This window comes from Heptranchias perlo, chromosome 4 (assembly GCF_035084215.1).
Source record: "Heptranchias perlo isolate sHepPer1 chromosome 4, sHepPer1.hap1, whole genome shotgun sequence".
Classification (NCBI taxonomy): domain Eukaryota; kingdom Metazoa; phylum Chordata; class Chondrichthyes; order Hexanchiformes; family Hexanchidae; genus Heptranchias; species Heptranchias perlo.
The window spans coordinates 116,421,395-116,449,085 of NC_090328.1; the positions used below are offsets into that span (position 1 = coordinate 116,421,395).

General features: G+C 43.9%; 1 protein-coding gene across 2 annotated transcripts in view; it reads right to left on the reverse strand.

The window, feature by feature from the left end:
• The window catches only part of unc45b (unc-45 myosin chaperone B), a 59,110-nt gene extending 36,032 nt beyond the window's left edge, over positions 1–23,078 (reverse strand). For both annotated transcript variants that reach the window (XM_067983506.1, XM_067983507.1), the window contains exons 1-7: positions 22,975–23,078; positions 17,073–17,234; positions 14,111–14,147; positions 13,263–13,438; positions 11,702–11,791; positions 10,038–10,205; positions 8,640–8,808 (exon numbers count right to left, since the gene is read on the reverse strand). In XM_067983506.1, the coding sequence (XP_067839607.1) occupies positions 8,640–8,808; positions 10,038–10,205; positions 11,702–11,791; positions 13,263–13,438; positions 14,111–14,147; positions 17,073–17,234 (802 nt within the window). In that variant the 5' untranslated portion in view covers positions 22,975–23,078. The remainder of the gene's footprint in view (positions 1–8,639; positions 8,809–10,037; positions 10,206–11,701; positions 11,792–13,262; positions 13,439–14,110; positions 14,148–17,072; positions 17,235–22,974) is intronic.
• Between the last annotated feature and the right edge of the window lie 4,613 nt (positions 23,079–27,691).

Genomic DNA, 27,691 nt, shown 5'->3' on the forward strand with positions numbered 1-27,691 from the left:
ATTGAGAGATACAGGTACAGGAAGAGCTGTGTGTCATTGAGAGATACAGGTACAGGAAGAGCAGTGTGTCACAGAGAGATACAGGTACAGGAAGAGCAGTGTGTCACAGAGAGATACAGGTACAGGAAGAGCAGTGTGTCACAGAGATACAGGTACAGGAAGAGCAGTGTGTCACAGAGATACAGGTACAGGAAGAGGAGTGTGTCACAGAGAGATACAGGTACAGGAAGAGCAGTGTGTCACAGAGATACAGGTACAGGAAGCGGAGTGTGTCACAGAGAGATACAGGTACAGGAAGAGCAGTGTGTCACAGAGAGATACAGGTACAGGAAGAGCAGTGTGTCACAGAGATACAGGTACAGAAAGCGGAGTGTGTCACAGAGAGATACAGGTACAGGAAGAGCAGTGTGTCACAGAGAGATACAGGTACAGGAAGCGGAGTGTGTCACAGAGAGATACAGGTACAGGAAAAGCAGTGTGTCACAGAGAGATACAGGTACAGGAAGAGCAGTGTGTCACAGAGATACAGGTACAGGAAGCGGAGTGTGTCACAGAGAGATACAGGTACAGGAAGAGCAGTGTGTCACAGAGAGATACAGGTACAGGAAGAGCAGTGTGTCACAGAGACACAGGTACAGGAAGAGCAGTGTGTCACAGAGAGATACAGGTACAGGAAGCGGAGTGTGTCACAGAGAGATACAGGTACAGGAAGAGCAGTGTGTCACAGAGAGATACAGGTACAGGAAGAGCAGTGTGTCAAAGAGAGATACAGGTACAGGAAGAGCAGTGTGTCACAGAGAGATACAGGTACAGGAAGAGGAGTGTGTCACAGAGAGATACAGGTACAGGAAGAGCAGTGTGTCACAGAGATACAGGTACAGGAAGACGAGTGTGTCACAGAAAGATACAGGTACAGGAAGAGGAGTGTGTCACAGAGAGATACAGGTACAGGAAGAGCAGTGTGTCACAGAGATACAGGTACAGGAAGAGCAGTGTGTCACAGAGATACAGGTACAGGAAGAGGAGTGTGTCACAGAGAGATACAGGTACAGGAAGAGGAGTGTGTCACAGAGATACAGGTACAGGAAGAGCAGTGTGTCACAGAGATACAGGTACAGGAAGAGCAGTGTGTCACAGAGAGATACAGGTACAGGAAGAGCAGTGTGTCACAGAGAGATACAGGTACAGGAAGAGGAGTGTGTCACAGAGATACAGGTACAGGAAGAGCAGTGTGTCACAGAGAGATACAGGTACAGGAAGAGCAGTGTATCACAGAGATACAGGTACAGGAAGAGCAGTGTGTCACAGAGATACAGGTACAGGAAGAGCAGTGTGTCACAGAGATACAGGTACAGGAAGAGCAGTGTGTCACAGAGATACAGGTACAGGAAGCAGAGTGTGTCATAGAGAGATACAGGTACAGGAAGAGCAGTGTGTTATTGAGAGATACAGGTACAGGAAGCAGAGTGTGTCATAGAGAGATACAGGTACAGGAAGAGCAGTGTGTTATTGAGAGATACAGGTACAGGAAGAGGAGTGTGTCACAGAGAGATACAGGTACAGGAAGAGCAGTGTGTCACAGAAATATACAGGTACAGGAAGAGCAGTGTGTCATTGAGAGATACAGGTACAGGAAGAGCAGTGTGTCACAGAGATACAGGTACAGGAAGAGCAGTGTGTCACAGAGAGATACAGGTACAGGAAGAGCAGTGTGTCATTGAGAGATACAGGTACAGGAAGAGCAGTGTGTCATTGAGAGATACAGGTACAGGAAGAGCAGTGTGTCACAGAGAGATACAGGTACAGGAAGAGCAGTGTGTCATTGAAAGATACAGGTACAGGAAGAGCAGTGAGTCACAGAGAGATACAGGTACAGGAAGAGCAGTGTGTCATTGAGAGATACAGGTACAGGAAGAGCAGTGTGTCACAGAGAGATACAGGTACAGGAAGAGCAGTGTGTCATTGAGAGATACAGGTACAGGAAGAGCAGTGTGTCATTGAGAGATACAGGTACAGGAAGAGCAGTGTGTCATTGAGAGATACAGGTACAGGAAGAGCAGTGTGTCATTGAGAGATACAGGTACAGGAAGAGGAGTGTGTCACAGAGAGATACAGGTACAGGAAGAGCAGTGTGTCACAGAGAGATACAGGTACAGGAAGAGCAGTGTGTCACAGAGAGATACAGGTACAGGAAGAGCAGTGTGTCATTGAGAGATACAGGTACAGGAAGAGCAGTGTGTCACAGAGAGATACAGGTACAGGAAGAGCAGTGTGTCATTGAGAGATACAGGTACAGGAAGAGCAGTGTGTCACAGAGAGATACAGGTACAGGAAGAGCTGTGTGTCACAGAGAGATACAAGTACAGGAAGAGCAGTGTGTCACAGAAATATACAGGTACAGGAAGAGGAGTGTGTCATTGAGAGATACAGGTACAGGAAGAGCAGTGTGTCGCAGAGAGATACAGGTACAGGAAGAGCAGTGTGTCACACAGAGATACAGTTACAGGAAGAGCAGTGTGTCATTGAGAGATACAGGTACAGGAAGCGGAGTGTGTCATTGAGAGATACAGGTACAGGAAGAGCTGTGTGTCATTGAGAGATACAGGTACAGGAAGAGCAGTGTGTCACAGAGAGATACAGGTACAGGAAGCGGAGTGTGTCACAGAGAGATACAGGTACAGGAAGAGCAGTGTGTCACAGAGAGATACAGGTACAGGAAGAGCAGTGTGTCACAGAGATACAGGTACAGGAAGCGGAGTGTGTCACAGAGAGATACAGGTACAGGAAGAGCAGTGTGTCACAGAGAGATACAGGTACAGGAAGCGGAGTGTGTCACAGAGAGATACAGGTACAGGAAAAGCAGTGTGTCACAGAGAGATACAGGTACAGGAAGAGCAGTGTGTCACAGAGATACAGGTACAGGAAGCGGAGTGTGTCACAGAGAGATACAGGTACAGGAAGAGCAGTGTGTTATTGAGAGATACAGGTACAGGAAGCAGAGTGTGTCATAGAGAGATACAGGTACAGGAAGAGCAGTGTGTTATTGAGAGATACAGGTACAGGAAGAGGAGTGTGTCACAGAGAGATACAGGTACAGGAAGAGCAGTGTGTCACAGAAATATACAGGTACAGGAAGAGCAGTGTGTCATTGAGAGATACAGGTACAGGAAGAGCAGTGTGTCACAGAGATACAGGTACAGGAAGAGCAGTGTGTCACAGAGAGATACAGGTACAGGAAGAGCAGTGTGTCATTGAGAGATACAGGTACAGGAAGAGCAGTGTGTCATTGAGAGATACAGGTACAGGAAGAGCAGTGTGTCACAGAGAGATACAGGTACAGGAAGAGCAGTGTGTCATTGAAAGATACAGGTACAGGAAGAGCAGTGAGTCACAGAGAGATACAGGTACAGGAAGAGCAGTGTGTCATTGAGAGATACAGGTACAGGAAGAGCAGTGTGTCACAGAGAGATACAGGTACAGGAAGAGCAGTGTGTCATTGAGAGATACAGGTACAGGAAGAGCAGTGTGTCATTGAGAGATACAGGTACAGGAAGAGCAGTGTGTCATTGAGAGATACAGGTACAGGAAGAGCAGTGTGTCATTGAGAGATACAGGTACAGGAAGAGGAGTGTGTCACAGAGAGATACAGGTACAGGAAGAGCAGTGTGTCACAGAGAGATACAGGTACAGGAAGAGCAGTGTGTCACAGAGAGATACAGGTACAGGAAGAGCAGTGTGTCATTGAGAGATACAGGTACAGGAAGAGCAGTGTGTCACAGAGAGATACAGGTACAGGAAGAGCAGTGTGTCATTGAGAGATACAGGTACAGGAAGAGCAGTGTGTCACAGAGAGATACAGGTACAGGAAGAGCTGTGTGTCACAGAGAGATACAAGTACAGGAAGAGCAGTGTGTCACAGAAATATACAGGTACAGGAAGAGGAGTGTGTCATTGAGAGATACAGGTACAGGAAGAGCAGTGTGTCGCAGAGAGATACAGGTACAGGAAGAGCAGTGTGTCACACAGAGATACAGTTACAGGAAGAGCAGTGTGTCATTGAGAGATACAGGTACAGGAAGCGGAGTGTGTCATTGAGAGATACAGGTACAGGAAGAGCTGTGTGTCATTGAGAGATACAGGTACAGGAAGAGCAGTGTGTCAAAGAGAGATACAGGTACAGGAAGCGGAGTGTGTCACAGAGAGATACAGGTACAGGAAGAGCAGTGTGTCACAGAGAGATACAGGTACAGGAAGAGCAGTGTGTCACAGAGATACAGGTACAGGAAGCGGAGTGTGTCACAGAGAGATACAGGTACAGGAAGAGCAGTGTGTCACAGAGAGATACAGGTACAGGAAGCGGAGTGTGTCACAGAGAGATACAGGTACAGGAAAAGCAGTGTGTCACAGAGAGATACAGGTACAGGAAGAGCAGTGTGTCACAGAGATACAGGTACAGGAAGCGGAGTGTGTCACAGAGAGATACAGGTACAGGAAGAGCAGTGTGTCACAGAGAGATACAGGTACAGGAAGAGCAGTGTGTCACAGAGATACAGGTACAGGAAGAGCAGTGTGTCACAGAGAGATACAGGTACAGGAAGCGGAGTGTGTCACAGAGAGATACAGGTACAGGAAGAGCAGTGTGTCACAGAGAGATACAGGTACAGGAAGAGGAGTGTGTCACAGAGAGATACAGGTACAGGAAGAGCAGTGTGTCACAGAGAGATACAGGTACAGGAAGCGGAGTGTGTCACAGAGAGATACAGGTACAGGAAGAGCAGTGTGTCACAGAGATGCAGGTACAGGAAGAGCAGTGTGTCACAGAGAGATACAGGTACAGGAAGAGCAGTGTGTCACAGAGAGATACAGGTACAGGAAGAGCAGTGTGTCATTGAGAGATACAGGTACAGGAAGAGGAGTGTGTCACAGAAATATACAGGTACAGGAAGAGCAGTGTGTCACAGAGAGATACAGGTACAGGAAGAGCAGTGTGTCACAGAGAGATACAGGTACAGAAAGAGCAGTGTGTCACAGAGAGATACAGGTACAGGAAGAGCAGTGTGTCATTGAGAGATACAGGTACAGGAAGAGCAGTGTGTCACAGAGAGATACAGGTACAGGAAGAGCAGTGTGTCGCAGAGAGATACAGGTACAGGAAGAGCAGTGTGTCATTGAGAGATACAGGTACAGGAAGAGGAGTGTGTCACAGAGAGATACAGGTACAGGAAGAGCAGTGTGTCATTGAGAGATACAGGTACAGGAAGAGCAGTGTGTCATTGAGAGATACAGGTACAGGAAGAGCAGTGTGTCACAGAGAGATACAGGTACAGGAAGAGCAGTGTGTCACAGAGAGATACAGGTACAGGAAGAGCAGTGTGTCACAGAGATACAGGTACAGGAAGAGCAGTGTGTCACAGAGAGATACAGGTACAGGAAGCGGAGTGTGTCATTGAGAGATACAGGTACAGGAAGAGCAGTGTGTCATTGAGAGATACAGGTACAGGAAGAGCAGTGTGTCACAGAGAGATACAGGTACAGGAAGAGCAGTGTGTCACAGAGAGATACAGGTACAGGAAGAGCAGTGTGTCACAGAGAGATACAGGTACAGGAAGAGCAGTGTGTCATTGAGAGATACAGGTACAGGAAGAGCAGTGTGTCATTGAGAGATACAGGTACAGGAAGAGCAGTGTGTCACAGAGAGATACAGGTACAGGAAGAGCAGTGTGTCATTGAGAGATACAGGTACAGGAAGCGGAGTGTGTCATTGAGAGATACAGGTACAGGAAGAGCAGTGTGTCATTGAGAGATACAGGTACAGGAAGAGCAGTGTGTCGCAGAGAGATACAGGTACAGGAAGAGCAGTGTGTCATTGAGAGATACAGGTACAGGAAGAGCAGTGTGTCATTGAGAGATACAGGTACAGGAAGAGCAGTGTGTCACAGAGAGATACAGGTACAGGAAGAGCAGTGTGTCACAGAGAGATACAGGTACAGGAAGAGCAGTGTGTCACAGAGAGATACAGGTACAGGAAGAGCAGTGTGTCATTGAGAGATACAGGTACAGGAAGAGCAGTGTGTCATTGAGAGATACAGGTACAGGAAGAGCAGTGTGTCATTGAGAGATACAGGTACAGGAAGAGCAGTGTGTCATTGAGAGACAATTAGCAGGGGAGGGAGGAACCGCAGAACTTGGGCCTGTCCAAATTTGGTCCTGTACGATAAACTTCCTAGCTGTGGAGGTAAGGTAGGAGGCTGCGGGGGATGGTCAGAACACTAACCAAAAAACCATGGAAGATGACTTTCATGGAGAGGATAGTCCAAGGGCGGGGGGGTGGTGGGGGGGGGAGAGGCAGAATTAAATGGTTGTAGTTATAGGGATTCAATAATTAGGAGAATAGAAAGTATTCTCTTCAGTTGTGATTGAGAGTCCAGGAGTGGGTGTTGCCTGCCCGGTGCTAGGTTAAGGGTCATCTCGAAGGGGCTGGAAAGGAACTTGGAAAAGGAGGCTGAAGAACCAGTTGTTGTGATCCATGTTGGAATCAATGACATGGGAAGGAACAGGGAGAAGTGCTGCTGAGGGAGTATCAGGAGCTAGGAGCTAAATTACAAAGAAGGGTCTTGAGGGTGATAATGTCTGGATTACTACCAGAGCCACGTGCTAATTGGAACAGGGATAAAGGGATCAGGAAAGTTAATGCATGGCTCAAAGACTGGTGTGGGAAGCAGGGGTTCCATTTCATGGGACACTGGCACCAGTACTGGGCCAGGAAGGAGCTATACTATGGGAACATGGTCCTAGAACATAAGAACATAAGAAATAGGAGCAGGAGTAGGCCATACAGCCCCTTGAGTCTGCTCTGCCATTCAATAAGATCATGGCTGATCTTCAACCTTAACTCCGCTTTCCTGCCCAACCCCCATATCCCTTGATTCCTTTAGTGTCCAAATATCCATTGATCTCAGTCTTGAATATACTCAATGACTCAGCATCCACAGCCCTCTGGGGTAGAGAAGTCCAAAGATTCACAATCCTCTGAGTGAAGAAATTTCTCCTCATCTCGGTCCTAAATGTCCGCCCCCTTATCTTGAGACTATGTCCTCTAGTTCTAGACTCTCCAGCCGGGAGAAACAACCTCTCAGAGTCTACCTTGTCGAGCCCTCCAAGAATGTATATGTTTTAATGAGATCACCTCTCATTCTTCTAAACTCCAGAGAATATAGGCCCATTCTACTCAACCTTTTCTCATAGGACAACCCTCTCATCTCCAGAATCAATCTCGTGAACCTTTGTTGTACCGCCTCTAAGGCAAGTGTATCCTTCCTTAGATAAGGAAACCATAACTGTACACAGTACTCCAGGTGCGGTCTCACCGGAGCCCTATATAATTGTAGCAAGACTTCCTTACTCTTATACTCCAACCTCCTTGCAATAAAGGCTAACATGCCATTTGCCTTCCTACAGCTACAACTTGCATTTATACAACGGAGGGTTATCTGATCTGTGTAATTCATAAAGTATTAAATTATTGTAATTATGATAAATAGGCATATAGTGTATTTATAAACAAAAACACTTGAGCTTGAAGAAAAGCATGGAGTGAAGAAGTGTCCATAGGTCCAAAATACATTGAAACAGAACATGTAAGGCATGTAGTACATAATGGGTACAAAATAAATTAATTTTAATTGTATTCAATTAATTTACATCACTTTTTAAGTTGGAGAGACTGGGAAGCTTAACGATTAGATTGTAAGTGAGATTTAAAGGATCATCCAGTGGGAACTGGATATGTTTCAAAGCTGAAAGGATAAACGGGATAGTAGAAAGGACTTAAACCAATAAAGGGAAGGGAGGGTCTGGGTGAATATAATAATAACCTAAAGATAAGAAAAAGAGGAGGTAAGAGCAAAGGTCAGAGTACAAAAAGAGATAAAGATATAAGTATTCGGGAAACAGAAAAAGTTATAGGAAGTCATAATAAAATACCTGTTAAAAATAAAGCAGGTGTGATGAAAAATAAAAACATATTAAATTGCCTGTGTAGCAATGTTCAGAGCATCAGCAACCACAAGTGTGATGGGTGAAAAAGTGTGAGTGATACACCATCAGGGCGTGTGGGCAGAGTGGGGACAGCTACCCAAATAAGAAGTTCTGTACACATATACACGTAGCATAAGAAATAAAACAAGCAGCACAAATTCAGCTTAAACGTTATGATGTAGTAGCCATTACAGAGAGCTGGGCCGGACTGGGACCTAAATATTCCAGGCAATCTTTAGAAAGGACAGGGAAATTGGTAAATGGGAAAATTGCTAAGGCTTCTAGTGAAAGCCTTTCTTGTGAAACCTGTAGGGGGTGACACTAATTTGCCCCATTGTCACCAGACGGGAACAGAAACCATTAAGGCAAGTGCCCTGGGGCACCACAAATATGATAAACAGGCAATAAATAACCATGTACAATACAGCGACATTACACAAATAATAATTAAATCATAATGTGATTATGACTGTCAATTATCGCCTCTATACCCGTTGTCTAACACGCTTTGAAACTGGTAATCTTCATTTGTTGTATATATGACTACATCAATGTCTCTGTTTTCACCATTTTCAGTATAAACCCAATACATTGATACGCACCCAGTACAAGGGCTTCTTCCTTCCCACGATGTTCTTTACTATCATCTCCTCCAAAGTTATCGAAGATTGTCTGGAAGAGGCTAGAGGTCGCCAATGCAATCTCTTCATTGTCTAGGGCCATGATACTGCAAGTCTTGTCCAAGCCCACAAAATGCAACACAGCAACTGCCTACAAACATAAAATTATAATCATCTGAGTGTCCAACTCTCCCAATAACATCCTGGAACACATTGAAGCATGGAGGCAGTGCGAAGAAGATTGTTCTCCTTAGAGCAGAGAAGGCTAAGAGGGGATTTGATAGAGATGTTCAAAATTATGAAGGGTTTTAATAGGGTAAACAGGGAGAAACTTTTTCCATTGGCAGGAGGGTTGGTAACCAGAGGACACAGATTTAAGGTAATTGGCAAAAGAACCAGAGAGGAGATGAAGAGAATTATTTTTACGCAGCAAGTTGTTATGATCTGAATTGGATAAATACTTGAAGTGGAAAGAGGAGAGGTTTTGAAGAGGTTTGATAGGGTAGATGTAGAAAAGATGTTTTCACTTGTGGGGGATTCCAAAATTAGGGGCCATTATTATAAGATTGTCATTAATAAATCCAAGAAGGAATTCAGGAGAAACCTCTTTACCCAGAGAGTGGTGAGAATGTGGAACTCGCTAACACAAAGAGTAGTTGAGGCAATAAGTATAGATGTATTTAAGGGAAAGCTAGATAAGTACATGAGGGAGAAAGGAATAGAAGGATTAGAGGCGGTGCAATGAAGGTTCACTAGATTGATTCCTGGGATGAGAGGGTTGTCCAATGAGGAGAGATTGAGTAGAATGGGCCTATACTCTCTGGAGTTTAGACGAATGAGAGGTGATCTCATTCTTCTAAACCCCAGAGAGTATAAGATTCTGAGAGGGCTTGACAGGGTAGATTCTGAGAGACTGCTGGACTCCCTGGCTGGAGAGTCTAGAGCTAGGGGGCATAGTCTCAGGATAAGGGGTTGACCATTTAGGACTGAGATGAGGAGAAATATCTTCACTCAGAAGGCTGTGAATCTTTGGAATTCTCTACCCCTGAGGGCTGTGGGTGCTGAGTCGTTGAGTATATTCAAGGCTGAGATGGATAGATTTTTGGACTCTAAGGGTATCAAGGGATATGGGAATCGGGCGGGAAAGTGGAGTTGAGGTCAAAGATCAGCCATGATCTTACTGAATGGCGGAGCAGGCTCAAGGGGCCGTATGGCCTACTCCTGCTCCTATTTCTCATGTTCTTATATATTGATAGGGTGAGATGAAGTAGGATGGGAGGAGGCTTGTGTGGAGCATAAACACTGGCATAGACCAGTTGGGCCGAATAGCCTGTTTCTGTGCTGTAAATTCTATGTAATTTGACATTGGTTGATACTCACCCTTGCCTTGTGGCGACTGCACATGCCTGAAAGTGTTCTTATTGCAGCAAGTATCATTTCTGGCTTTTTGGTGTCAATAAGCTGCAGCAACAGATTAAGACCATTGTTTCTGAAAATCCGTTCAGCTCCAGCATCTTCTCTCGCGAGTACAATCAAGTTATTTGCAGCCTGGTAAAATAAATCATATTTAAGGGAGAGTATTTTAAATTATAAAGCAAAAAAATTTGTGCAAATTGGTTATTTCAACACAAATAACATCAAGCATTTTTTAACTGAATGAACATAAATTTTCTTACATGTGTTTATTGGAATTGGTAAAGATTTGTGCACTGCAGTTTTTTCTTAATTGTTCTGTGTCAGCACATTATAACTACAATTTATGATCAATTTATAAATTATGTCACAGCACCTTATCTATTCCAATACTTTCTACACATCGCTTTGGTTTTGTCCTAGTTCCACTTGAAGTAGAGTCTGCTGATCCCCAATGATCTCGGGTCTGAGTGAATGGTTACATTGTTATTTGGAAGCCAATTACATTGAAAATCGAGGTGCTCAGGGTTTATAAGCAAACATTAGTTAATGGACAAGCTAGTGGGCCTGTCATGCAATTGACCTACACTCTGACATCCTGTCAGTGGATCACTAATGCCTTATATAGTCACACTTTTGTTGTGCAAGTCTGGGTCAAACCAGGATGCTGTAGAAAAGTCCAATTAGGTACATTGGGTTTGCCTGACCCTGGCCCCGGGTTCGCCTGACCCTGGCCCCGGGTCCGCCTGACCCTGGCCCCGGGTCCGCCTGACCCTGGCCCTGGGTTTGCCTGACTACCTGGTAGAAAAGAACAATTGAATTCAGTTTTTCACCTTGGCACACCTGTGGTTCACTGATACCCCGCACCCCCTCCCCAAATGACTCTGTGTCTCAGTTCTTCCCAAAGATGAATTCAGTGTCTGTTTTGAATTTGTTTTTGATGTATTTATTTGAACAATTAAAAGTTAAAGCAGGGTAAAGCATTCAAAATCATGAGGGGTTTTTGATAGGGTAAATACAGTGGCAGGAGGGTCGATAACCAGAGGACACAGATTTAAGATGATTGGCAAAAGAACCAGAGGGGAGATGAGGAGAATTTTTTTTGTTACGCAGCGAGTTGTTATGGTTCGGAATGCACTGCATGAAAGGGCGGTGGAAGCAGATTCAATAGTAACTTTCTAAAGGGGAATTGGATAAATACTTGAAAAGGAAAAATTTGCAGGGCTATGGGGAAAAAGCAGGGGAATGGGACTAATTGTATAGCTCCCTCAAAGAGCCGGCACAGGGATGATGGGCCGAATGGCCTCCTTCTGCGCTGTACGATTCTATGAAATTGGCCTTGGGCAAGTAGCACAAAATGGGCGATAGCAAATCGGCCGCCTATTTTACAACCTGCCCAGTATTCTTTACCACTGAAGTCTTGATGATGTGAAAGGCATCACATAAATGTAAAACTTTCTTTCTTTCCTAGCAACTGGATTCAGATGACCTCAGGCAGAGTCTTGGGACTACTTTCTCAGCCGTGGCTGGTGGGGAAGGTGGGAAGACCAAGAAAGTAGAGGATAAAACACCTTAAAAGGAGCAAGTCCCACCCTCAACCAAAAGCAAAGAAAATTGAGAACTGGACAAACCCGTTCCTTCCTTTCTTTGTCGACATTCTCATCAAGTAAGACCTCAAACATCCGTTCCACTCTGGAGTCTGTGGAGAACTGAATTTTTAGCTGTTGGAAGAGAACAATATATGGTCATCAATCTGAACATAGCGAATTAAATGTTTTATTAGCTAATTTAGACAAAAGGTAAAGAAGTTAGAGTATGTGAATGAATGATCGCCCAAGATCTGAGAACACAAGTCCCACTCCAGAGACTCGAGCACATAATCCAGGCCAACACTCCCAGTGCCAGTACTGAGGGAGTGCTGCACTGTCGGAGGTGCCGTCTTTCAGATGAGATGTTAAACCGAGGGCCCCATCTGCCCTCTCAGGTGGACGTAAAAGATCCCACAGCAACTATTTCGAGGAAGAGCAGGGAGAGTTCTCCCCGGTATTCTGGCCAGTATTTATCCCTCAACCAACATCACTTACACAGATGATCTGGTCATTATCACGTTGCTGTTTGTGGGAGCTTGCTGTGCGCAAATTGGCTGCCAAGTTTCCTACATTATAACAGTGACTACAGTTCAAAAGTACTTCCTTGGCTGTAAAGTGCCTTGGGATATCCTGAGGTTATGAAAGGTGTAATATAATGCAAGTCTATGTTTCTTTCTTTCTTTCAAACAGTGAACTGAGCCATTTTGTATTGTGATAATGCAGAATGTTCAATATCTTCAAAATTACTTTGAGCCACTTGTTTGCATTTTTACTTTTGAAAAGTTTAGGTATGAAATTTGAAAGATGGTCAGATTATCTTAAAAGGGAATTTCAGCAAGTTTTCTTGAGGGTCTGGGCACGTTGCTTTACGATGTGCTGGAAACACCGGAATGGTGGGGAGGTTTGAGGAGGGCAGAATTTTAGGCACCAGCAGTCAATCAAGGTGCTGCTGACTGCTGATCGACTGCTGGCAGGATTTTCTAACGTGGGGAAGAAGAGGACGGGACGGGGGAAGGAGGCACCAGACAGGTGGGGCACTGGGCAGAGGAATTTCATATATATTTTTTTTAATTAAGCACCTGTTCCAAACTGGTGCTGTGCAGCTAGAGAACAGCTGAAGCACTCCAGCTGCATTAAGCTGGCCTCTTGCGCATCCCCGATTTCCTTTGCTCCATCATTGGCGGCTGTGTCTTCAGCTGCCTCGGTCCTAAGCTCCAGAATTCCCTCCCTAAACCTCTCCGCCTCTCTCTCCTCCTTTAAGAGGCTCCTTAAAACCTACCTCTTTGACCAAGTTTTTGGTCACCTGTCCTAATATCTCCTTATGTGGCTCGGTGTCAAATTTTGTTTGATAATCGCTCCTGTGAAGCGCCTTGGGATGTTTTACTACATTAAAGGCGCTATATAAATTCAAGTTGTTATTGTTGTTATGGGGAATCCTGCTTTTCAAATTGTTTTTTTAACGGGCGTTAATAAGCTCAACCCTATAACATGGGGCATCAGCATCGAATTATTGGTCCTGGCGTTCATTTTTATCAATGAGTGGCACGAAACCAACGGGACATAGCCACACACTGTGAAAAAATAATAATTCTGCAGCTCTAACCTTTTCCTGAATGTCGTTATTCAGGCGCCGCAAAGTTTCTTGAAATGTTTTGTTTTGGGGCTCCATTGTTGCACATCTCTGCACGTCTTTGAAAGCTTGATCCAGCTTCCCCAGCTTCTCCAGGGCCTGGCTACGCCTGAAGAGAGCTTTGATGTCTGATGCATCTACATCAATAGCTGATGAAAGAAGCAATTTCATAGAAACATCGAATCAGACAGCACAGTTTCTCCTTAGTTTATAATTTTGAACACCTCTATTAAATCTCCCCTTAATTTTCCCTGCTCTAAGGAGAACAACCCCAGCTTCTCCAGTCTCTCCATAGTACTGAAGTCCCTCATCCCTGGTACCATTCTTGTAAATCTCCTCTGCACCCTCTTCAAGGCCTTGACACCTTTCCTAAAGTGTGGTGCCCAGAATTGGGCACAATGCTCCAGCTGAGGCCTAACCAATGACACATAAAGGTTTAATATAACTTCCTTGCATCCTCCATCAACAGGGAGAATTATTGGTTCTTTTGCCAATTAAATCCGTGTCCTCTGGTTACCGACCCTCCTGCCAGTGGAAGCAGTTTCTCCTTATTTACTCTATCAAAACCCTTCATGATATTGAACACCCCTATCAAATCTCCTCTTAACCTTCTCTGCTCTAAGGAGAACAACCCCAGCTTCTCCAGTCTCTCCACATAACTTCCGCCCCTTATCCCTGGTACCATTCTAGTAAATCTCCTTTGCACCCTCTCCTAGGCCTTGACATCCTTCCTAAATTTGTTATTATTCAGATAAATTAAATGGTATTTGTCTCAGTTCATCACCTTTCATTGCATTATACAACACAGAAAATTGTTTTACCTCTTGAGGCATCCGATGCAGCTGGCACATAATTTTCCTTTAAGGAAGAAGAAAGAAAGAATGACGTTATGACCAGTTTTTTATTATTATTTATTTATGACTCATCTTTTTATACAATTCACTGTAACATAGTAGCAACATAGGCCGAATAAATAGTGAACACTCCATGACATACCAATAACATAAGAAGTTGTGAAAGAACACAAGGGCTGATTCTGTGATCAGGCAGTCTAGGCACGAAGTGACACTTGCAGGGAGCATTGGTCAGGAAATAATCCCTGTACTGTTAACACCACAATATATATCAAAGAACAGAACATAAATGCCGTGACTACTACAGCAGGTCAGAGGCTGGGTGTTCTGCAGCAAGTGACTCACCTCCTGACTCCCCAAAGCCTTTCCACCATCTAAAGACACAAGTCAGGAGTGTGATGGAATACTCTCCACTTGCCTGGATGAGTGCAGCTGCTACAACACTCAAGAAGTTTGACACCATCCAGGACAAAGCAGCCCATCCACCACCTTAAACATCCACTCCCTCCACCATCACGCACCATGGCTGCAATACGTTCTAACCACAGGATGAACTGCAGCAATTCACCAAGGCTTCTTCGACAGCACCTCCCAAAACCTGTGACCTTCACCATCTAGAAGGACAAGGGCAGCAGGTGCACGGGAACACCATCACCTCCAAGTTCCCCTCCAAGTCACACGCCGTCCCGAATTGGACAAATATTGCCCGCTCCTTCATCGTCGCTGGGTCAAAATTCTGGAACTCCCTCCTAACAGCTATGAAGGAGCACCTTCACAAGAATGAATTTAAAAAATAATCTCCTGTGGTGATGCTCACATTGAGTCTGAGGATATGCTGTTTTCCAACAATAGGCTGTTTGTGGGAGCTTGCTGTGCGCAAACTGGCTGCCGCGTTTCCTACATTACAACAGTGACTACATTTCAAAAAGCACTTCATTCGCCGTAAAGTGCTTTGGGAGGTCCTGAGGTCATGAAAGGTGCTATATAAATGCAAGTCGGTTTTTTAATGCCATGTAATGTACAACATTGGAGTAGGGCCACTGATTTTTCCAGCTTCTTTCTTTGCTATTGATTTATACATTTCCTTCCTCTTCAAATCTGATTTGCGGCTGTTTAATTTTGAGCCAATGAACAAAGTGTGATGTCTCCCCCTCACCTCTCTCTCTCTTTGACTCATCATCGATTTTCCCCATGCTGCTGTGAAGCACCTTGGGATGGTTTTCTACATTAAAGGCGCTATGGAAAAGCAAGTTTCTGCTGTTGAAAATACCACTGACACTCTCACAATACTCTGTAATAAATCACAATTTGATAATATATATTGGCCTAGATCTTGCTAGAGTGAGGCATTGCGCGACGTGTCCCGTTAGTTAGACTTTTTCCCTCATCCTTCAGCTCAAAATTTTTTGCTCTGTAAGTTGCTGGAAGTGTGAGCTGATAATGGGCGCGACAAGGGCAACAGGGCATCTGGGACTTTAGAGAACGATGGGACCAACAGTCTATCTCCTTAATCAATTAAATTTAAGGATTGAGAAAGAAACAGAGGAATGACGGAGAAGGAAATAGGGTGAATTAGGGTCAAATCAGGTACAGAAAGAGAAATAAAGAGAGGGAAAGAAAGATTGGATTAAGAGAGGGAGAAAAGAGACAGAAAGAAAAAGTAAGAAAAAAGATGTAAATTTAATTTTTTTTAAATCTCCAAGAAGAATTTACTATGAGACTGAATACTTTAAATTGTTCCCTTTCTGGGACAGAGAGATTGATTGGCATTGCATTAACAATTATTATGTCGTTAAAAAGTGCTTATGCTCTTAATTACCAGACTTAACTTTCTGTGGCGAGTTTAATGGGCAATTAATGTGCAAATCCAGCAAGTTCTTAAAAATAATGGGGAGGTTGAGGGCGAGATGCTGTTTATGTGAAGCAAACGGTTGGAGTGGCATAAATGGACCAGCAAATTCTGGAGATTCGCAACTCACGGCATACCTCTTAATCCCCTGAACTTGCTGGCCGATTTGCTCATTAATAATGGCGTGCGTTGTTAACATATCGTTATTTATCCAGCGAGATTTGGCCCATAATGTGTGTGCCATAGGATAAAACAGCATATCCCCTGACTCATTGAGAATAACACCACGAGAGGTCGGCAAGTAATTTATACCGTACACCAGATTTATTCGAAGGCTTTTGTTCAGCTTTTGTGCTGCTAATTTCTGATTGACCATCATCATAGCCGTTGATGAATGATAACATTCTCACAAGATTACTAGTGAAAAGTTTATCAGGAAATAATCTGCAGTTTGTTATCAGGAAGTAATCTGCAGTTTGTTATCAGGGAACTTTGTAGTTATTGTACAGCGGACAATGGATATCTGTGAATGTTCACTGGGAATTAATCTCATATGATATAATAAACCATATGAGCAAAGCTCCATCTATTTGAACCCCAAAATGAGATTACTGGTCAAAAATTGGTCCCCGGTATACAATACTATATTTTTTAATATCTATACCGTGGAGTTTATGATGAATCTTAGAATCATACATCACAGACGGAGGCCATTCAGCCCATCATGCCTGTGCCAGATCTTTGAAAGAGCTATCCAATTAGTCCCACTCCCCCTGCTCTTTCCCCATAGCCCTGCAAATTTTTCCTTTTCAAATATTTATCCAATTCCCTTGAAAGATTGATATACTTGACCTTCAACTTCATACCGCAATCAGACATTTTACTCTCAGGCTAGTTAGACCACCCACATGCATGTCAATTACTCCCTAATTGCTAATATCGTTGTGTAAATGTCACTTCCATTTACATTGAAATGACAAAACACACAGTATGGGGAGTTGCCTCGACAGAACGAACGAGTACATGTCAGTAACAACTGCAATTATTATTTTTTTTTTAAAAGTTAGATTCAGACCATACCTTTTTCAAATGGCACGCTGCTCGGTTTCTGTAAAGCGTAGCTAGAACTTTCTTCTCTTTGGTCAGTTGCATTGCTTTTGTGTAGCACTCAATCGCTTGGTCATAGTCTTTGTTCTGAAAGCATTCATTGCCGTTCTCCTTTAACTGAACTGGATCTTCCATCTGAGGCCAGCGCAAAGCGAAAAGGTGACGTTATAAGAAAAAATAACTAACTGTTGTGTGAAATACAGCATAGAAATGTAGTTCAAGGGTGACCAATCATTTATTCTGTACCATTTTATTGTTTGTCATGTGATAAATGGATCGGTGTCCACACAAAGAGGGAGCTACCTGCACATACATGGGATTTAAACATTCGCACTCTGTACAAGTTTCAACTCTCTCGATAAGCAAGAACGACCCAGAAGATATGAATTTATCTTATATGTCATAAACTAATCGTTGAATTCTCTTTACCAGTGTGGGTGTTCATTGCTGGGTATATACAGTATATTGATTTGAAGCATGATCATTCCAGGAATGCTGAGGTCACTCGTAGCACCATACAAGGGCAGCAGGTGCATGGGAACACCATCACCTCCAAGTTCCCCTCCAAGTCAGACACCAACCCCAATTGGACAAATGTCAATCATTCCTTCATCATCACTGGGTCAAAATCCTGGAACTTCCTACCTAACAGCACTGTGGGAGAACCTTCACCACACGGACTGCAGTGGTTCAAGAAGGCAGCTCACCACCACCACCTTGGCAACGGGCAGTTGAAAACACTGTCTGTAATCACCAGGCATTGTTCTGTGATTTATAAATGCGAGAGGTTCGAGGATTTCATTTCCACATTCACCTGAGGAAGGAGGAAGCCTCCGAAAGCTTGTGGATTTTAAAATAAAATTGTTGGACTATAACTTGGTGTTGTAAAATTGTTTACAATTGTCAACCCCAGTCCATCACCGGCATCTCCACACCATGGCTTCTCAAGGGGCAACTAGGGATGGGTGATAAATGCTGGCCTTGCCAGCGACGCCCACGTCCCAAGAATGAATTTTTTTTTTAAATGTTTGCTTTTTTGTGCTTCATGAATTTTTCCACAAAGTGCTTCACTGACTGAAGAGGTAGCAATGGTGGGTGGATTACAAAGGCCCGCTACTGTCTCTGTGACTAACCCTGACGCAACTGCATCAGTACCAGTGGTCTCCTTTACTGGTGTCGCCTGTGAACTTGTTGCTTTGAAGGTTGTGTCTATTGTTACTTATGCAGGGCTACATGATGGAACTGACCTGCAGCTCTCATGTGAGTGCTAACTAGTTGTTCTTGCACGCATGCTACTCCTGGAGGGCACCTCCTCATGAAGACCACTGGTCTGCTTAATCATAGCATCGTGAGAATTCGGGAGGTCTCGGAATCCCTCCCTCTTGGTTTCCTACAGACATTCTCCAAGCAAGTTGAAGCCAACCATAACTGCATCTTGGAATTTGAATTCTACGGCAGCACTGGAGTGTTCATGAGAGATACTTCTGTTGTGTCCGTGAATTGCGGAATTAAGGTTGCCACTGCAGAGGCAAATGATGTTACCAAATGCTCAGTGGTAAACTTTGGTACAATAACTGTCGTTCCATGCCATCAATTAAGTGGGAGAAAGCAGTGCATAACTGGTTGTTGGATTCTTCCAACCTGCACATTCTGCATTCCACGGTCATGGAATACAATGAGCTACTGAATACAATCCCGGTGCAGTAACAGGTCTTGTGTGAAAGTAAACTAAGGTGTATGACCCCATACAATTGAGGAGGAGCTTGCAGTGTGTTAGGCCTCCATCCTGTTCAGGTACTCCTGTTACCCCCTTCCTCTGTGCTTGTTCCTGCAAATTACCATCTACTTGTATCTGCATGTATCTGTGCTGTTGTCTGATAAAGGTTTGGCCTACCAAGCTTTCCCCCCTTCTAATATTTAAGCAATACTTTCCTCAAATGTTGTGAGTACTTTCATGTGACGTGACCCACCACTTTTCCGTGTTATTTATAAACATGCATATGCCTTACAAAAGTGCAAGAAAGCACCAGCAACGCTCACCCTACCAGCGAGCTGCTAAACATCATGCAACACCCTCCCCAATCGCCAGTGAGGCTGATTCCTGGAGAAGCAAAAAAAAACCTGTGGGCAATTTTGTGAAATAACTCGCTATTTCCCAAAGGCAATCAAGCAAACATGAAACCATAATTACCCATGATGCATCACTGGGTGTACCTAACTAAACCCCTCCCCCCCCGCCCATCCCCAGCCCTCCACTAACCCCAATAAGTCCAAATGTCCTTAGGAACAGAGAACTGTATAGGACGGGGAAAGACCATTTTCATCCATCAGTCCAGTCCCAAAGATCACAAATTTCCTACCCCACGTTATTTTTTCACACCCTACAACGAATTGCCTTGTCTGCCAAATGTATCAGAGAATCATAGAACGATACAGCACAGAATGTAATAAACTGGATAGCCCGGGTGGTGAAGGATGGACTACTAGAGCCCAGTCTTCAGTTGCTTCCTTTATTCACAGAGATCCACATTACCCACAGTGCACACCCGAGACAAGCTCTCTTATAAATTAATACAAGAGCCCCAATTGATATGCCCTACCTGAATACAATTAACACTAATTGATATAAATCATATGCATACAATTTACACAAAAGGAGGCCATTCGGCCCATCATGCTTGTGCCGACTCTTTGAAAGAGCTATCCAATTAGTCCCACTCCCCTGCTTTTTCCCCATAGCCCTGCAATTTTCTCCCCTTCTAGTATTTATCCAATTCCTTTTGAAAGTTACTATTGAATCTGCTTCCACCGCCCTTTCAGGCAGTGCATTCCAGATCATAACAACTCGCTGCGTAAAAAAAATTCTCCTCATCTCCCCTCTGGCTCTTCTGCCAATTACCTTAAATCTGTGTCCTCTGGTTACCGACCCTCCTGCCAGTGGAAGCAGTTTCTCCTTATTTATTCTATCAAAACCCTTCATGATTTTGAACACCTCTATTAAATCTCCCCTTAATCTTCTCTGCTCTAAGGAGAACAATCCCAGCTTCTCCAGTCAATTTTCCCACCTCCATTATTTTAACAACTAATAAATGAAAGTGCTCAAAAAAATTAAAGCAACACACAATTTATGATTTTTCTCCCGGGTGTTGCTCGCAGCAGTGGCCTGGAGATTAATCTTCAATACCTGGAGACTCCAGGACAATCCTGGAGGGTTGGAAACCCCTTATCATTCCCCATCAGAATCGTGCTCTCGAGTCTGGTCTGAAAACCAGGGATTTGCAAATTTACCACTGAGCCGTTCTAAACAGATTTCGTGAGGTGGATTAATGAAATTTCATAGAATGATTATGGCACAGAAGAAGGCCATTTGGCCCATCGAGCCTGCGCCAGCTCTCTGCAAGAGCAATCCAGCTTGTCCCACTCCTCCGCTCTTTCCCCGTAGCCCTGCAAATTTTTTTCCTTCAAGTACCTAACTAATTCCTTTTTGAAAGCCACAATTGACCCTGCTTCCATCACCCTTTCAGGAAGTGCGTTCCAGATCCTATCCACTCGCTGCATAAAAAAGCTTTTCCTCATGTCACCTTTGGTTCTTTTGCCAATCACCTTAAACCTGCGTCCTCTGGTTTGTGGCCCTTCCGGCAATGGGGACAGTTTTTCTTTATTTACTTTGTCTAGATCCTTCATAATTTTGAACACTTCTATCAAATCTCCTCACAAACTTCTCTGCTCTAAGGAGAACAATCCCAGCTTTTCCAGTCAATCCTCGTAACTGAAGTCCCTCATCCCTGGAAACATTCTAGTAAATCTTTTCTGCACCCTCTCTAAGGCCTTCACATCCTTCCTAAAGTGCGGTGCCCAGAATTGGACACAATACTCCAGTTGTGACCAAACCAGTGTTTTATTTCCTCAAGTGTTAGCTCAACACCTCCTAGTCAGAAGGTTGTGGGTTCAAGTTTCACTCCAGAGACTTGAGCACAAAATCTATGCTGACACTCCCAGTGCAGTACTGAGGGAGTGCTGCACTGTCGGAGGTGCCGTCTTTCAGATGAGACGTTAAACTGAGACCCTGCCTGCCCATTCATAAACTGGCACTCTTTCAAAAAAAGATCAGGTAGTTCCCGGGTGTCCCAGTCAAATTCATCCCTCAACAAACCAAAGCAAATTAACTGGACATTCATCTCATTGCACATTGTGGGATTTTGCTGTGCATTCCTCCTAACAAAATCACATTGACAAGAATCACACATTTCAAAATTACAGGGCAAAAAAAAAACTTGGCATTTCTCCTGTTTTTTCTCAAATGGAGAAAAATAGAGGCCCTTACATCAAAATCACAAAGCAATACTTCTAAAATAGAGAAATATCTTTATAAAGCTGTTCAAACGATCACATTAAAGTTTTCTGCTATCAAATTGCTACAGTTTGTACGTCTTTGTGATCTGTAATGTTTTGCTCCTCCACAGGGAATGAGATTCATCCATCCCTTCCAATCTCATGGATTCTGTGACACGCAAACAGCCGACTTCACCAATTCCCAGAACTGAAGTCTCCTCTACACTTACCCCAGTCTTCCTGAAAAAAAGGTTGTGAGCCATATCTAGCAATGAATTGATTCAAGAGCCTTATCGTGTGAATTATAGCTTCATATATCAGCAAAAACTCAAGAATCACGTTTGCAGTAGTATAACTCTGATTGTTTCATTCTGCTGGTACATTAATGGGATGCTTTAATTCCATTCAATTCAATAGAAACTGAACCTGGATTAATCAAAGGTGATGAAAAAAGCTGTGGGGATTAAATTGCATCTTAGCTTGATATTCAAGCTGTGAACTTTAAGATCCCTTCTTGCGAGCTACATTAAACATACACACACACACTCCAGACTTGGTATTTTGGAAATTATTTGGTTTGTTAGATTAAGTACATGACTATATCATCAAATAGACTGCCCCAGAAAAATCAAATATTCCTCCCTAGTCCAGAGCCTTCTAAAGTTATTATTTATGTTTCAGCAAAACTATTGCAAAATTAGAAGCAAATCACGACATTTAGTCTTGCTATTTTTTTTGTTTTTGTTTCATTTTCTGATCAAAGTCTGAGCAAAGTTGCTCAGACTTTGATCAGAAAATGAAACAGAAACATTTCCCAAACTGTCGTCATTGAAGGTCAGATGGCAAAGCTCGTACTGCAGACAGGAATGTTGCTATCATGAGCGCTTTTAGCTTTATCACAATTTGTGTAAGAACCAAACAACTTCAAGAAACCTTGATGTTGCCAATATAAATACAACAAAGAAAGTCAAACTAAAATAGTTTGAAGAGTTACCATCACTGCTCAACTTACCATCTTGAAACTGTACCACAGCAAGAGTTAAATGAACCAAAGGAAGCCCCCTACTTTTAAAATTCACAGAGCACATGGTTGATGCTATCTTGCCAGCTTCAATGCCTGTGAACATACCATATTTGGGCAGCATTTTCTGGAATTATGCCCTCACTAACACTTGCCCAAGCAGACATTTAATTGTTAGTTCGGTTTCCTACAATCAAAACTTCAGTTTACTTTTGTAACATTTTAGAATTAAAATTAGAAAATACTTGAAAGGCACAGTAAAGGCCATCAGATTTGAAAGGAGAATGAAATAAGTTTATGATAGTGGGGCAGACCCTACACCAGTACTGACGAAGGGTCTATACCCTAAGAAACAACCTATGTTTTGTTTCTGATTGTCCCGCTGTGTATTTGAAGCTTCTTCTGTTTTCATTTTAGATCTGCAGGACTTTTTTTTCATCTGTAGCTTTTAAGATGTTTGTCTTAATTGATTGGAAAAAGTACAAAATATCCAAACATAGTTCCAAAAGGTTGCTTACGTACCCTGCAATGAACTTGCTGAAGGAAAGCACCAACTTGTCCCGTATATTGTGTGCTGCGTCACACTTCTTTGCACACTTTTCACCACTGCTAATCTGACCTGTTCAGTCCATAAATATCTCAATGAAACGGTCCAAGGCCAGATCAATGACAGTGGCGTCAGTGGGGAAATTCATTATGACAAAGAGTCACTATTTTAAAAACTGATTTGCAATCTCCATTAGCAGAGCCTAATAGATACAAACTGAAAATAATAACACCATATGATACTGACCACAAGGCCATTTGGATTTAATTCTCTCTGAATTGTTTATTTATAATGTTTACCAGACCCCTTCTGAATGAAGTTAGCACTGTCCATTCCTATTTAGAGAACAGAGAGACAGCTGAGGTCTGGGGAACAAATGCGATGACTGACATAACCAAGGGAGACAACTGTTACCAGCTGCTATATCCAGAGAGTTCTAGTAACATCCAGAAAGGTGTCTCTTTCTGTTGTTAATTTAGTACATGCACTGACATCGTTTACTATGTTTGATACTGCAGCATCTCCAGATTTTCCTGAATTTTCTGCAGGATGTAAGACTCAACGTGGAAACAGTGGAAAGGGTTACAGCAACAGGTTTAAAAGACTAGAAAACCTTTTTGTTATAATTAACATGGATCTAGCTATTTGATTTATATGGGTAGAGTTTCTGACTGGTACCAAATGATTATTGGGCATAAAGTAGGCATTACTGATTGTAAAGTTGGGCACAGGGCCGTCATTAGGGTTGCCAACCCTCCAGGATTGTCCTAGAGTCTCCAGGAATTGAAGATTAATCTCCAGGACACTGCTGTGAACAACACCCAGGAGAAAAATCAGAGGGGCAATTAAAAAAACAAAATTTTAAATTTTTAATTTTCTTTGAACACTTTTGTTTATTAGTTATAAAAATATCGGACATGGGATAAAAGGCTGTTTGATTGACAGTGAAGAATCATCCAATCGGGTGATAAAGAGTCTATTCACTTGGCTGCAGGTAGGCGGGACACCATGAGGATGGACATGTCGGGCGACCAATGGCGGGAGTGTGTGAGTAGGGTGGTTGGAGGCAGGAGGTCATGTGATGAAACTTCCAGGAATATGTCTGACCAGAGTTGGCAACCCTAGCCTGTCATGTTAAATCTTCGCCCATTTTGTATAACACACACTCGCATTTCAATTTTTTAACTATACTGGGGGGGGGGGCGGTAGGAAACAGGCGAGACCTTCGTTGTAATATTTAAATGAAGTAAGAAGATGTCATTTTGATGTTTGCGTAATTTCCTGATGTTCTTGCGTGCATTGCACTAAGCGATGTATCTCTTTCAAGTAAAATGGCCACCCAGGGTTGCTAGGGACCAAGCTATCAATGTACGTTCATTTAATGAGGCAAGCAAGAAGTTTCTTTATATCATTATTATGCCACTTCTGCAGTGGTTTCCTTGGTAGTTTTTTATTGTGGCCACTTAGGATTTCAGGAGCTTTGGTGGTAATTGTTGTATTGCAGCTTTTCTCCCCCATTAGCTCCAACAGTGGCCCCAATGGTTTCTCCATGGGAATCCCTCCATGTTTGTGCTTTTTGGAAGAAGAATAAGAGGACCAAAAGAAAGAAAGAAAGAACTTGAATTTATACAGCGTCTTTCACAAACTCAGGACGTCCCAAAGCGCTTTACAACCAATGAAGTACTTTAAGAACATAAGAAATAGGAGCAGGAGTAGGCCATACGGACTCGAGCCTGCTCCACCATTCAATAAGATCATGGCTGATCTTCAACCTCAACTCCACTTTCCCGCCTGATCCCCATATCCCTTGATTCCCCTAGAGTCCAAAAATCTATCCATCTCAGCCTTGAATATATTCAAAGACTCAACCTCCACAACCCGCTGGGGTAGAGAATTCCAAAGATTCACAACCTCTGAGTGAAGAAATTCCTCCTCATCTCAGTCTTGAATGGCCAATCCCCTTATCCTGCGACTATGCACCCTAGTTCTAGACTCTCCAGCCAGGGGAAACAATCTCTCAGTATCTACCCTGTAAAGCCCATTCATAGTCTTATATGTTTCAATGAGATCACCTCTCATTCTTCTAAACTCCAGAGAGAATAGGCCCATTCTACTCAACATCTCCTCATAGGACAACCCTCTCATCCCAGGAATTAATCTAGTGAACCTTCGTTGCACCTTCAAGGCAAGTATATCCTTCCTTAGATAAGGAGACCAAAACTGTACGCAGTACTCCAAGTGAGGTCTCACTAAAACGTAGTCACTGTTGTAATGTAGGAAACCCATGGTAGCCAATTCACGCACAGCAAGGTCCCACAAACAGCAATGAGGAAATGATCAGATAATCTGTTTTAGTGATATCCAACCAGGCTTACAGAGATACGCCTCCATGGGCACAGCACTGGTCTGTGACAGCCATCCTAAACTTTTATGCTTAAAGAACCTGACACCAAAAATCCATGGGGTGCACGTCCTAGGGTAAGTACTGAGATGTGCCCTCTCAGGACCTCTGGCACTGGGCCTGCACCGCTTGGCATTGCCAACTGTGGTTGGACGTATTCCTGGAGGTTTCAGAAAATGACCTCCTGCCTCCAACCGCCCCGCACCCAAACTCCCGCCATTGGTCGCCCAACATGTCATTCTTCACGGCGTACTGCCTTCCCATGGCCAATCAGAAAGCAAATAGACTCTTCATTACCCGATTGGGTGATTCTTGACTGTGGGTCAATCAGCATTTTTTTGCATGTCTGATATTTTTGTAACTAATAAACAAAAGTGTTCAAAGAACAATTTTTGAAAATACAAATTTTTTAATGCCCCTATGGTTTTTCTCCCAGGTTTGCTCACAGCAATGTCCTGGAAACTAGTCTTTAATTCCTGGAGACTCCAGGCCAATCTTGGAGGGTTGGCAACCCTAGCGCCACTGCGGATGCATTTAGGTGCCTACCCACCTGGCCGGCCTGGGATGGGGGTGGCGGGGGCGGGGGGGGGGGGGGGTTGGTGAGATTGCCTGGATTCACCCCAAAAACATCTTTAAGGATCTCTCATTGGCCCCTTTTGTAAAGCAGGCTACATTGAACATTTTTTTAAAAAATCCTGTAAGATCTTTTCTTCAGGGTCCAGGACATGCTCCCAGACTGGACCTCAATTTGGCCCCTACATCCGCATTTAGCAAGTAGGTATACCTCTATTCCAATGTTCTCCTGGCCAACCTCCCACCTTCCACCCTCTGTAAACATGAGCACATCCAAAACACTGCTGCCCGTATCCTAACTCGCACCAAGTCCGTTCACCCATCACCTCTGTGCTCGCTGACCTACATTAGCACCTCATCCAGCAATGCCTCAATTTTAAATTTCTCATCCTTGTTTTCAAATCCCTGCATGGCCTCACCCCCTCCTTATCTCTGTAAATTCCCCAACCCTACAACCCTCTGGGATCTCTGCGCTCCTTCAATTCTGCGCCTCTTGCACATCCCTGATTTTCTTTGCTCCACCATTGGTGGCCGTGCCTTCGGCTGCCTCAGCCCTAAGCTCTGGAATGATAATGGTTGTTGGAGGCCAATCATCTCAGCCCCAGGATATCGCTGCAGGAGTTCCTCAGGGCAGTGTCCTAGGCCCAACCATCTTCAGCTGCTTCATCAATGACCTACCCTCCATCATAACATCAGAAGTGGGGATGTTCGCTGATGATTGCACATTGTACAGTTCCATTTTCAACCGCTCAGATAATGAAGCAGTCCATCCCCGCAAGCAGCAAGACCTGGTCAACATTGGACAAGTAACATTCGTGCCAGACAAGTGCTAGGCAATGACCATCTCCAAAAAGAGAGAGTCTAACCACTCCCCTTGACATTCAATGGCATTACCATCGCCGAATCCCCCACCATCAACATTCTGGGGGTCACCATTGACCAGAAACGTAACTGGACCAGCCATATAAATACTGTGGCTACAAGAGCAGGTCAGAGGCTGGGTATTCTGTGGTGAGTGATTCACCTCCTGATTCCCCAAAGCCTTTCCACTATCTACAAGGCACAAGTCAGGAGTGTGATGGAATACTCTCCACTTGCCTGGATGAGTGCAGCTCCAACAACACTCAAGAAGCTCAACACCATCCAGGACAAAGCAGCCCACTTGATTGGCATCCCATCCACCACCCTAAACATTCACGCCCTCCACCACCGGCGCACCGTGGCTGCAGTGTGCACCATCTACTAGATGCACTGCAGCAACTCGCCAAGGATTCTTCGATAGCACCTCCCAAACCCACGACCTCTACCACCTAGAAGGACAACGGCAGCAGGCTCATGGGAACAACACCACCTGCACGTTCACCTCCAACTCACACACCATCCTGACTTGGAAATATATCGCCGTTCCTTCATCATCGCTGGGTCAAAATCCTGGAACTCCCTACCTAAGAGCACTGTGGGAGAACCTTCACCACACGGACTGCAGCGGTTCAAGAAGCCGGCACACCACCACCTTCTCAAGGGCAATTAGGGATGGGCAATAAATGCCGGCCTTGCCAGCGACGCCCACATCCCATGAATGAATTTTTAAAAAATTCCTCCCTAAACCTCTCCGCCTCGCTACCTCTCCCTCCTCCTTTGAGACACTCCTTAAAACCTGTATCTTTGACCAAGCATTTGGTCACCTGTCGTAATATCTCCTTATGTGGCTTGGTGTC